Source organism: Vitis riparia, chromosome 5 (assembly GCF_004353265.1).
Source record: "Vitis riparia cultivar Riparia Gloire de Montpellier isolate 1030 chromosome 5, EGFV_Vit.rip_1.0, whole genome shotgun sequence".
NCBI classification, from domain to species: domain Eukaryota; kingdom Viridiplantae; phylum Streptophyta; class Magnoliopsida; order Vitales; family Vitaceae; genus Vitis; species Vitis riparia.
Window position 1 is genome coordinate 24,025,485 of NC_048435.1, and position 13,110 is coordinate 24,038,594.

A 13,110-nucleotide genomic window follows, 5' to 3' on the forward strand; every position below is an offset into this window, starting at 1 on the left:
CTGTGAATGCTTCAGGTAGCTTGGAATGATACCACAAGCAAGAAAACAGAAATGCCAATATCACCATTCCAGTGCTAAATAGAAGGCATGATAAGATTTATTTCCCCTTTGTATGCAGGGTCATATACAATTTGAGTTCTTAAATTTGCAAAATATCAAAACCACTTTCATTCCCATAGATAAGAAAGGATTTTATCTACATAGGATCAAAATAAATTGAACTACATCACAAGTTTAACAAGTTGTGCTTATCCATAATTCATCCAAGCCAACATTGATGCATCCTTTTGGAGAAGCCACCTAATCTGCCAACCAAATCCATTGATACTTCTTTATGCAGCTGCCTTTGGTTAGTTAATTCAAATCACAAGCACTTAATTCTCTCAAACTTGAGCCACAAAATTGATTATTTTCAGGAACAAATCCACAATGGAATATTGAAATTCAGCAATAAATCAAGATTTCAGCAGGCACTCAGAATTTGATGCAATGGATTGTTATTAGATAATGCATCGAGTCATTGTAAAGCAACCAAATAAGCTAGAAACCACTAAATTCATAAACCGGCTTCATTATAAATGAAATAAAACCTTATCATGAACCGCAACCATTACAAAGACTTAAAAAATGCGACAAAGATGTTTTCTGAAACATTGGAACAGAACAAAAAGAAAAAGAAATTCAAACACTACTTTCTGCGCTTGAGTGGTCCAGTTTTGTACCCACACTTTGTTGGCTTGCCCCATGGTGTTAAGGAACCCCTCCCATGGCTCCCACCACTTTTGCTTCGCCCCTCTCCTCCTCCATGAGGATGATCTACAGGATTCATCGCTACACCACGAACCACCGGCCTTCTACCCAACCACCGGCTCTGCCCAGCTTTCCTAAGCTTCTTAGCCCCATGACCCGGGTTTGAAACAGTGCCAATAGTGGCTCGACATCTTGTATCGATCAGTTTCTGGACACCAGAAGGCATTCTCACTAAAACGTATCTTGATGTTGGCTCTTTCAGTAGCTTTGCAGATGTTCCTGCTGCTCGCACAAGTTTTCCACCTTGACCCGGGTTTATCTCAATGTTATGGATTATAGTTCCAATTCTCATTGCTGCAAGTGGCATGCAACTTCCAATTTGGGAATTTATGTCCAGACTGAACATCTGGTTCATCATGCTCTCGCGGAAAGCATCATGAGGCGATTCCTTTGCAACTATGAAGGAAACAAGAAGCAAAAGCACACACATTATGTTCTGTTGCGTTTCTGATATATGAATAATACAGCAAGTTACAAATTTGATTTCTAATTTTTTTTCATTATATAGGACCCGAACTCGCCCCCACCAACAAAGGAAAATAAAAACTGCATTCTAATGCAAATGGGACATGGGATTTCAAATTTTGCCTCCTCCTTTCCTGAGTTTTCTCAAGGACAAATCAACATAGTTCTGTTTGGTTGCAGAGAAAATATTGGAAAGGGGAAAAAAATACGGAACCTACAAGATTGCAGTTATATGAGCTTAGTTAAATTGATTATTTTAAAAAGAAAAAACAACATCATCGATATGATTCCGTTTATCCGCAACCAAAAGGATTGCAATGTTCTGTTTGGATTCCGAGAAACTGTCAGGAGTGGAAAATAAAAATAATAACTTTTCTGTCTTCGATTTTCCAGCTGAGCGCACTCCAATTGCCTAGCACAGTGAAATCTTAGTTTTTCTTTTCAAAGAACCAAAACAATAAATGATGTAACAGATCAAAATTTTCCTTTCTTCTCTCTCCTCTGCTTTCTCGAAACCAAACAGAATGCATTGATTTTTTTGTTTAAGAAAAAAAAAAAATATCACCCGCCATTCAGTTCGAATTCTCATCTTTTTAAATGGAAATGGCTTGAGATCAAACATTTCTTTGGATTTTCAAGATTTTCTCACCAACCAAACAAATCAAACTAATAATAATAATAATAATAATAATAATAATAATATGAGAAGGGTACCAGAGGAGAGATTGCGATGACTAGGGTTGGCAACGGAGGGGAAGAGAAGCCTCTTCCAGAGAGTTGACGAAGCCGCGCGAGCTCTCACCAGGGCCATTGACGACGTCGTATTGGACTACAGTGCTACACGGCCAAAGGGCTGATCACCTCACCTCAGAAAAATCTAGGGTTTCCAGTATTTTCTTGTTTCAGGTTATCGTTATTGCCAAGGCTCATTTCCTCATTTTGCTCCCTGCAAGGCGTTAATATTAGTTCCCTTGGGAGTAACACATCTTCAGCATCAAAATTGTCTATGAGATAAGTTGGAATTGAATTCAATAATAATTTTATATAATGATAACCAATTTTTAAATATTTTTAGTGGTATTGAAAATATTTTTTAAATAGATAATTTATTTTATTCATAAAATGATATATTTAATGAATGAGTTGTTTGATTAAAAGAGTTTTTAAAAACCTAAAATTTGAAATTTAATCTCCCACTATTTTTTTCCGTCTTACATGGACAAAAATGTCTTTATTATTTTATAATAAAAAAACTTTCCTTTTTATATAATATTTATATAAAAATAAGTTTTTTTAAAAAAAAATTAAATTCATAATTTATGAGTTATTACATCTCTTTTAATCAAATATTTTTTAATTCATTTAATTGATGTTGAAATACATTTCATATTTTTTATTTTTTAAAATATAAAATATAAAATTTGTTTCATAAAATTTTTTCAATTACTTCTTTAAATATTAAAGCTTGAAGAAGTAGTTTCAATTACATAAGATATTTTCTTTTTTAAATATAAAAATTTCTATATTTTATATTTTCTAAAGAAATTTTTATATTTTCTAAAACTAAAAAATTGAAATGTTTGAATTAACAAAAATATTTAATAAAATATGAAATAAGTCTAATCGTAAATGGACACATTTACCATCGGGATTTTTCCAATTTTTCAAATCTACCCAGGCCAGTTTACTCTGGCAACCAAGGACAGAATGGTCATAGACATTACCAAATCTACAACGCTCAGTAGAAATGTACGGGCCACGTAGAGACGACTCCAAAAAACAGAGTCGCTTTCTCCTCCATTTTCTCCATGGCTTCGGTACAGTCAATCCGCTGTGTAAACCCTCGTTTGGATTCTAACCCCCATCTAGGGTTTTCCAGAACCCTATGGTTTTCACTACCAGTTTCAAAGCCCAAGAATCCACAGTTTAGGAAGCTGGTGGTCTCTGCAAGCAGCGCTGAAAACGGGGTCGGTTTCAATGACAAAACCGCCCCTGTTGCCAACACTGCGCCTTCTGCAGCCAGGTCCAAGTATGATTCCGCGTTTTCATATGAAGATTGTGTTTGGGTTAATAATATGTGATGGCATGTGTGAGTTATCAAATGGGTTTTTGCTAATTTTTGTTATATTGTTCGTTATCTTGTTTTAATTGGGATGACTTCTTGTTTGTGAATTTTCATGTAAAGACTGTTTTCTTGAGTTCATCTTCGGGGATTTCAAATTGGGTTGTGTTAATTTTTGTTAAAGTTTGCGGGTTTTGATTTATCATTGACGTAGTTGCTTTTTAGTTTCTATCAAGGCAATTTTGTTATTAAACTGCTTAAATTTGATTGGTGTGTATCTTATTCTGGTAATTTACCTATGGTTTTTTTTTGGTTGATCACGCAGTTTTACTCAACAATATTTGTTTTGTCATATATGTGAAATTAGGCTCGATTTTGCTTATTTTTGTTGGATTTTTTCATTTTGGTTTATCAGCTATTGTAGGTAGTTGATTAAGATAGTTTTGTTGCCACCGGTTTTACTTTAAATTTTTACATATGTTTTTGGTTCAGGTCATGATAATTGGTTGCAGTAATGATGAAGTTTTCCAATTTCTTTTATGCGCTAGTTGTACGTTTTTATGATATAATTTCTGGTTTTAGTTATGCTTTTGCTTTTGCGTTTATTTGAATTATCATATTAAAGTTGCCTTCAACGACACCGGGTTTGATCAGTTCAGCAGTTTAATTTCAATATTTTCTGTTAATTTATTCTGGATGTTTATGTGTGTATGCAATTTTATACTCTACACTACCTAGCCTTGAAATGCTTATTCTTTTAATCTATTGATTTCTTTTCTAAATCTAGAGTGCGGCGCCACACAATTTCAGTATTTGTTGGAGATGAAAGTGGAATGATTAATCGAATTGCCGGGGTCTTTGCAAGAAGGGGATATAACATTGACTCCCTTGCTGTTGGTCTGAACAAGGACAAGGCGCTCTTCACTATTGTTGTCTCTGGAACTGAAAGGGTGTTGCAGCAAGTTGTAGAGCAACTTCACAAGCTTGTGAATGTTCTGAAGGTTTACCTATTGCATTTTCTTTAATCTTTTAACATGATATATTAATTTTCAATTTTCAACCACACAGATTTGTTTTTTTTCCATTGGGAATTTTTGTTCTCCTAATTAATATGTTAAATCTTTCTTCAGTCCATGCTTGTCTGAAATTAATGTAAAAATTAAAACATGTAGGAACATAAGTATCAACTTTACAGATTGACCTTAGGCATATAGTATGCAGTGATGGGGATGGCATGCTTACCATGAAACCTTAAAGTTGTTGATCCTTTCTGCCTATTTGCAGATCGGGTATCCTTTTAATTTTCTTCAGACTCTTTTGCTATTTGTTTAGTTTTCCTCTTCTTATCCCTTAGGGATGATAACTTTTGTGTATGTGTCTCTCTCCCCCCTAATTTTCTATATTTAATTTGAATTTAGGTTGAAGATATCTCAACTGAGCCGCATGTAGAACGTGAACTAATGCTCATAAAAGTCAATGCGAATCCCCAGTATCGTGCTGAGGTAATCACAATTTGATGCTGGGACGTTGAACATTGAAGGTCTTCCTTGAATTTTTTTTTAATCTGCACTTGCTTCTTGCGATGTTCACTATCTTATTACTGAATTCCATTTCTTTGTTTTAACCTCCAGATCATGTGGTTAGTGAACATTTTCAGAGCGAAAATTGTGGATATCTCAGAGCATTCAGTAACCATTGAGGTGATAGCCAATCTCTGCTGGCCTTTTCTTTTAAATTCTAGCTGGGGGATTTTAACTCTAAACAGGTGCTGTTGTCAAGTTGTGTAAACCAGTTATGTTGTGGAAGGATTCTGATTGGCTAAAAGTGTGTACAAGTATTTATAAGCATATGTGACAGTTAAAAGGTTATGGTTTATAACTGATTACATTGGGAGAAAGCTTTATACCCTTTATAGTTTCTTTGTGTTGTAAAATTGAATTTTTCCTTTATGCATTTCTTGACAAATGAGAAGTCAGTGTAGTTGGCCAAGAGTTTGGCCAAATGAAATGCTGTATAATTTATTTCTGTAGGATCTTGTTATTGTCAATCCACTTTTTAAGTTTTGGTAGTTCTGATATGATCGAGTGATTTAAATTAGGTTAGCATCCTTACATTATGTTTTTGTCAATCTTCTTATTCCACCTTCAAGGTAATGTGAACCAGCCAAGCATAACAAATGTTGAAGTCAATCACATTGATTCTTGGTAAAAGATTTCCTTGGTAAGGAACATCGGTTGAGATTGTTACAGCCTTGAATGTGTCCTGTGTCTAGCTAGTGTGGTTGAGGTTCATGCAACGCAAAACATAAGAATGAGTTAAAAACATTAGACCTGATGCTTTATTTTGCACGGGATAGAGAATACCTCAAATAGTCTCTTTTAGTCCTGTAGAATTCTATAGACAAAGTTTAACACAACACAGAAACTTTAACATAACACAATGAAGCAAAAACTGAAGTTAAGGGATTGTGATCCCATAGCATAGGGCTTACTCTCGATTTTCTAGGTCTTTCTGTGCTTCCTAGAAGCATATCTTTTCTTGTGCTTTGTTCAAATTTTAATCAAGCGGCTTTGCATCAATATACAGTGTGTTTATGGGACTTTATAAGGTTCTTATACTATGTCTTTGGTGGATTGAGCATTTGCATGTTCAATTAAATTTGCACTTATTATTATTTTTTTTTGATAGGCAAAAGAGCAATAGATATATTAAAGAGCCAAAAAAGGCTACACCAAGTACATAGGAAGTGTACATGTGTGCACCAACGAAAGAAAAACACAAAAACCCTCCTCTTATTGGCAACCTAACCAATCAATAAAATCAATCATAGAGAAGGACTCTTGCCCTAGACCCCATTTGATCCATTCTAAAAAGTTACATAGAAAAGAGAATTTTAGCTCTTGATATGGAAGTTCAACATTATCAAAAGCCCTTCTATTCCTCTCTTTCCAAATAGTTCAAAACAAACAAAGAGGAGCAACATTTCATGCCTTCTTTCTCCTCTTCCCAATGGATTGGCTATGCCAACTAAGTAGCATTGCTTGGATTGAGGTATGCAACGCCCAAACCACTTCAAAAAAGGAGGACCAACTATCATAACAAACTTGCCTTAGAACAAAGAAGAAGGATGTGATTGCAAGATTCCTCCTCACCTTTGCATAGAAAACATTTGTTGACCAAAGTCCAACCTCTCCTTTTCAAGTTGTCCACAGTTAGAATCCCTTTCCAAGTTGCTTCCCAAATAAAAAAAACTCGCTTTTATTGGAGCCCAAGAATTCCAAATAAGCCTTCTCAGGAAAGAATCTAAACTCCTTTGAATCATCCCATCATAGAAAGATTTAACTGAAAACTAGCCTCCCTTGGTAGCCATCGACACCACCTTGTCATCACCTTCCTACTCATTGATTTACCATGCAAACGCAAAAAGAGTACTTCAACACAACGTCACAACCTAACTCCTAGTCTTGGAAATTCCTTACAAATGGGGGTTCCAACACCCCCCAAATTCAGCCTGCTCCCAAGCCTCCTTTGAAGTGGCTATAGCGAACAAAGAGGTCCTCAAAGGGGTGTCCTCACACCAAATGTCTTTCCAAAATCTTACCCTTCTTCCATTGCCCAAAACATAGGAAATCTTGCTTTTGAAAGCATCCCATCCTCTCCTTATAGCCTTCCACAATCCTGCGCCACAACCCTCCCTCACCTCCAAAGAGCACCAACCCCCTTCCACAATTAAATTTTCACTTTGACTTGTTTTGCTTGATTTTTCAAAGATTTAAAAGATAATTGCCCCTTGTTGTGGGTGATCCAGGTAACTGGAGATCCAGGGAAGATGGTTGCTGTGCAGAGAAATTTAAGCAAGTTTGGAATTAGAGAAATTGCTAGAACTGGAAAGGTTGGATGTTTCCCTTTGAAATACTTTATAATATCTTTCAGACATTTATTTTCTCTTCTCATGATTCACCTTCAGAATCCTTTTGAGCATGCATTTCATGTATCAGTGACTGAAACTTTTTCTTGTTGTAGATTGCCTTGAGAAGGGAAAAAATGGGCGAGTCTGCTCCATTTTGGCGATTTTCAGCATCTTCATATCCTGATCTTGAAGGAGATATTCCAGAAAACACTTTTGTGGAAACCAGAAATAAAACACTCAATAGTGAATCTGATGCATCTGTTGGAGTAGGCATTTCAATAACCTTTGCTTGCAATCTTTTTTTTTTTGGTTGTCCAGGCCTGGCAAATATTTCTTGGATGTGTATATGAGGGTGTCAAGTATAAAGTTGGTTTATAGCTATTTTTTGTGTTGATAAATGCATAATTTTAGAATCTGACATTGATTTAAAAACATTAGAAGTTATGGTTTATTTATTCAATCTTTCACTTTTGTTTTATCATCAAATTATACATGTCTTTTTAGGATATTTTTTCATTCATTTTTTTTCTTTTTTTTCATATTAGAGCCATCCAAGAGCAGGCCTTTGGATGTATGGCTTCTATTAGACACACACACAAAATAATGTATAATCTGCCAGGTGCCAACATCCTGTGATGGGCCTTGTCTGGAAACTCTTTAATTTTATTTCGTGTGATCCAACCACTCAATCTTATACATTTTCTAATATCCTTTTGAACCAAATGCAAATTATTATTCTATTATTAATAATGCAATTGTTGCCTGAATGAAGAATCACAATTCTCCTTAATTGAATGCACACATCTGTATCCAAAATTGAATTTTACTATATCACTAGTGTTGGCCGGCATACCAAAAAATCATACATAATTCCTCACGTTTAGATAGATGTTGCAAAAATTTTGCTATGTCCACCTTTTGAGTAGGTGACTGTTGTTTGGATATATTTGATTGTTATGTCCACCTTTTGAGTAGGTGATTGTTGTTTGGACATATTTGATTGTTATACCGTGCTCACTCTGTGCTGCATTGGGCTCGATTGGATAATTTCTTAGTTATTCCGATATTATTTTAACTATTGACCAAGTGTTTGATATATTTTTCTTTGTTCATGAAGGGAGATGTTTATCCAGTGGAACCATCTGATGGGTTCTTATTCAATAAAGTTCTTGATGCTCACTGGGGTGTTCTCTATGATGAAGATGTAAGGAAGCTTATTGCTGCTTCTGATCCTTTTGCATTTGTTTCTTTAAGTTTGTGGCATCATTGTTCTCAAGGAAGTGCATGCAGAATGACTACTTTTAATAAGCACAACTCTTACTTCAATGAAGGCTTTAGTATCCAATCTGGTTAGTTACCATAAAAAAGTTTCAAAAGTATTTTGGTTTTAATTTTCAATTTCTTGATTAAAAATATGGATTGAATTTTTTGAGTGATAACAAGAAACTTTGTTCCTGGTTCTAAGGGGCCTTTTGTGCAAACTTGAAAAGTAGCTGAGTAAATTTGTTCTCTTTATCTTGGCTGCCCAGCATAACATAAGACAGTTCAATGGGTGGTTCTTTAAGTTTTGCGAAATTGCTGTAGATTGCATCCAGGTTTGAACTGCAGCACTTGCATCTAGGGATAACCAAACATGAGGATGATGGTTGTACTTTGCTGAACTGATACCCCCAAACAGCCCTCATGAAAATTAGCTTACAGCTTCCAAGTCTGAAGCTTGTATGTTACTGCATTCTTTGATGGAAAATTGGACATCTTCTAGACAATCTGAGGATTCTTGTTTTAGAAAATTTAGAGGATTCTGTACGAGCTCTAAACTGAGTTTCAGAAAGTGGTTCATATATTCCTTTGACAATTGGTGGTTGAGAAATAACATGATTCTTTGCATCGGATCTTAGATGGGGAAACACTAATGAGCTGGGTTAATATTTTTCAGACTAGTGGCCTTCGTTCACACACTCTATCCATGGTTGTAAATAATGCTCCTGGAGTTCTTAATCTTGTTACTGGGGTTTTTGCAAGGAGGGGATATAACATCCAGGTATCTACGTTTTGTTCTTCTATTTATTTCTTTACATTTATTTTTATTTTCTTCATGACCTTGATTTCTTGTTATCAGAGTCTGGCAGTTGGTCATGCAGAAGTTGAGGGTCTCTCTCGCATTACAACTGTTGTTCCTGGTACAGATGACTCTATTAACAAGTTGGTGCAACAACTTAAGAAGCTAATAGATCTTCATGATGTGAGTCTACTTAACCAGTAAGAGGGATGCATTGATATTAGAAGTAAATATCATTAATCAGATTCTGTTATTTTTTGTTGTTTATGCAAGGACAGGGGATAATGCCATCTTTGTTTGCCTATGTGTGGGTGATACATCTTTCTTCATGTGTGTGGCATATGCAACGTGCTGTGTAACATATGGTTATAAGCATTAGTAAGAGTTTATCTATTTATTGTTTACTATTATTTTCCCCTATCTCTACAGGGATTGGTTAGATGCATAGACACCCACCACCAGCACCTGGCAGTGGCCATGGCCAACCAACAGACCCACCTCTCCCCCTTTGGGGATGCTGTTGAATCTCTCTGTAACTTTTATATGACTTGGTCCCCCAATTTTGTTTGCACATTTTAACTGATCCCCCACAGAAGTAGCGTTTTCACTTTGGCCCCTCCTGGGGAAAGTTCCTGGTTTTGCCACTGCACACATCTGCAACTGTAAAGTGCTTCCGAGTCCATTTAACATTGGGAGAAGTAGAAGAAAACCAGAAATGAAAAATTGTAATAAGAAGTGGATAATTTCTCTATTGGACACCCTGTCAAGCTTGAACATCCTGGCATATCCAAATTTGTGTTCAGCTTGCCTCTATAGATGAGAATGGGATTAATTGATCAGAACTGCAAGTTAGAAGGCTCTTTGTTCCTAAATATGCTTGCTTAGGAAATTTTTAATGGGAACAATCTGCATCTAAGTCTCATACTTGAAGGATGAGGGCCAAAGTAGCTGAACTTAACATGTGGTTTATGTCTAGTATTGTGATATTGTCACCAAGTGTGTACAAGGTTGGGGATTGGCAATTTATAGATCTTTTCCACCATATTTTAAAACTGTAGTTTCTAATTTTTTGTTCACTAAAATATAGCAGTAAAGCATTTGCACTATATTCGTCTGCTACATATATCACAGGTAGAACATTCATTTTAAGATTCCTTTTCTCATACTTGCAAGCTGCATGTACCATAGCACTCTTTGTAGTTCACAATTAGATGAATGACTGCTATTGAAATTGACACGGCTATCTCTTTTATTATAATTGCACTGGATGAAATAGTTGTTGGTTCCTTCAGGTTCGGGATATTACCCACTTGCCCTTTGCTGAGCGAGAGTTGATGTTGATAAAGATTGCTGTGAATGCTGCTGCTCGGCGTGATGTCCTTGATATTGCCAGCATTTTCAGGGCCAAAGCCATTGACGTGTCTGATCACACAATAACCCTTGAGGTGAACATCTTTCACTATAGATATGATCTTCATTCAAGTAGTGTCTTACCATGAGTCTTATCCTCTCTTTGCAATGACATCAAGCTCTTAAGTATAATCTGGGATTGAGAATTTATACTTAATTTGGATTATGTATAATCTTATATATATAGATATGTAAATGACCATATTCATTTTCTCTGGGTCTTGAAATGTGAAGCTGAAGCACTCTGATAATTTCTTGCACTAGATGGAAAATCTCATTCTATTGCCATTGCTACAGGCTATCTTTCTTTGGCTTTATGTTTTCTTTGGCTTCTTCCACTATTTTCTCTCCTCTTAGTGGGTGGTACTTACGGTATTGCTTTTGATGCTTGTACCAGCTTACAGGAGCTTTAGACAAAATGGTTGCTCTGCAAAGGTTGTTAGAGCCCTATGGCATTTGTGAGGTCTGTCTTGCGATCTTGTTTTGATATTTATCAAATCTTTTGATATTTTCAGTCTACCTAAACTCAACTCATACTCTTAATCAAGCTGCAATTGGGTTCTTCAGACTTCATTTTTCGTGTTCTTCTTTACCTATCTTAACTATACTGTTTACAAGCTCTCGCTCTCTCTCACAGCAACTACTTACAATTGCATTGATAATGAATTTTCTGCCTTTCTATAGGTGGCACGAACTGGGCGGGTGGCGTTGGTGCGTGAGTCGGGTGTGGACTCCAATTATCTCCGCGGTTATGCATTTCCTCTCGAGGCTTAAGGAAGGTTGCTGCAATGGAGGAGTGAAGAACACTTGAATGCTGCGGTGCTTCTATATGCCATGGAAGTGAAGAATTAAAGTAGTACGTATTCCGAGAAATTTCAAACAACAAAATACCATTTTGCAGCTTGAGATTTTGTTTGTTGCCCTTGTTTTCACCAATAAAATTTCTTGGTTTTTCCCCAGTTGAGTGTCACAATTTTGCTTATTTACAATTAATACGTGAATCAAGTTGATGAGGAACGGACTGAATCTTACTACTATCTGTTTGAGTATAGAAAAATGTGTTCATATGTTCTCTTGTTGGCACAAACCCCTGCTAAGTAGTGTACTTCCAGCAGGACACACAACATCAAAATAGACCCGGTAGGCCAACCCATCTTCCAATTAGGCACCATAAGCCAGCCTTTTGAGAATTTAGGGATTTAAACATGTAAACTATTAAGAAAAGAGAATAGGAGAAAGGGAAATGAACAGTTTTTTTATTGTTCCTAAAAATAAAAAGTAAAACAAGATAATACCTTTTAGTTGTTTTTACTTTTTTAAGAATTATTTTTTAAAAATAATTATATAAATATAGAGAATTATAGAAAGAAAGTATTACAAATAAAAATTATTTTTAAAACATATTTAAAATATTAAAAACACATAAAGAATATTTTAGGATGTAATTGGTAATTGTTTTCCAAAATAGTTTTGAGAAACAACTTTTTGAGAATAGTTTTTGAAAATTGATCTCTAATGTTTTATAGAATAGAAGTGTGTTTGAAAATCTAAAATGTTTTTAATATTTTAAAATATGATTTTTAAAAAAAAATTATGTTCATTTTTTTATTTTTAATCATTTTACAAGTTTGTATAATTATTTTTTAAAATAGCCCATAGAAAACAAGTGAAAATGGTACAAAACAATTAAAATATGTTATTTGAAAATACCATATTTTCTATTCTTAAGAATAGAAAAAAGAAAAATAGTTTTTAGTTACAAAACATATTTTCTTGGTTTTTTTGTTTTAAAGAACAAAAAACTGTTCTTAAAAGTTGACAAACATGTTTTTTGTTCTATAAAACATCATATAATAATATTATAAAATTGTTTTTCAAAATTGTTCTCAAAAATATTTTTCAAAACAATTTTCTGTTATCTAAAATAAAAGACAGTTTTTTAACTTAGAAAGTATATTTGGTAATCCCTTGATAGAAAATAGTTTTTTAAAAACAAATTTGATATGTTTTCAATTATTTTTTATAGAGTGTTTTGAACAATTAAAATGGTAAAAATACTTTGAAAACATTGTATAAAAATACATAGTACCTTCATGCAAAAATAATTACAGAAGATTGTTTCTTATATTTGAATTCACAAACAAAATTTTACTTATTAATCAAGAAGTGATTTTAAAAGAATGTTTTCAAAAAACTATTCCTTTAGAATATTGTAAAATAGGTAAACTTTTATGAAAAAAAAAAAAAAGGCATGAGAGAAAAGGAAATATAAAGAAAAAGGAATGAAAGAAATAGAATATGAAAGAAAGCAAATCACACTGCTAAGAAAATATAAAATTCAAAATCAGAATTCAGAATTTCTTTGAAATGTTTACAAATTATTAGAAAATGAAA

The 13,110-nt window shown here is 34.4% G+C and overlaps 2 protein-coding genes across 3 annotated transcripts; one reads left to right on the top strand and one right to left on the bottom strand.

Moving 5' to 3' along the window:
• Positions 1–480: 480 nt before the first annotated feature.
• LOC117914832 (60S ribosomal protein L2, mitochondrial) lies at positions 481–2,207 on the bottom strand. The gene is made up of 2 exons (XM_034830319.1): positions 1,990–2,207; positions 481–1,206 (listed from the first exon to the last, which is right to left on the bottom strand). The coding sequence occupies exons 1-2, from the start codon at positions 2,084–2,086 to the stop codon at positions 689–691; spliced, it is 615 nt and encodes a 204-aa protein (XP_034686210.1). The 5' UTR covers positions 2,087–2,207; the 3' UTR covers positions 481–688.
• An 825-nt stretch (positions 2,208–3,032) lies between these two features.
• On the top strand, positions 3,033–11,675 carry LOC117914636 (acetolactate synthase small subunit 2, chloroplastic-like). Of its 2 annotated transcripts, none has more exons than XM_034830050.1 (12): positions 3,033–3,298; positions 4,125–4,338; positions 4,756–4,839; positions 4,969–5,037; positions 7,146–7,229; positions 7,361–7,513; positions 8,365–8,451; positions 9,184–9,288; positions 9,367–9,489; positions 10,599–10,751; positions 11,114–11,179; positions 11,401–11,675. In XM_034830050.1, exons 1-12 carry the CDS (start codon positions 3,084–3,086, stop codon positions 11,488–11,490), a joined length of 1,443 nt encoding a protein of 480 aa, XP_034685941.1. In that variant the 5' UTR covers positions 3,033–3,083; the 3' UTR covers positions 11,491–11,675. The 2 variants fall into 2 exon arrangements, with proteins under 2 accessions (XP_034685941.1, XP_034685940.1); XM_034830049.1 differs by having other exon boundaries at positions 3,034–3,304.
• The last annotated feature ends 1,435 nt before the right edge of the window (positions 11,676–13,110 follow it).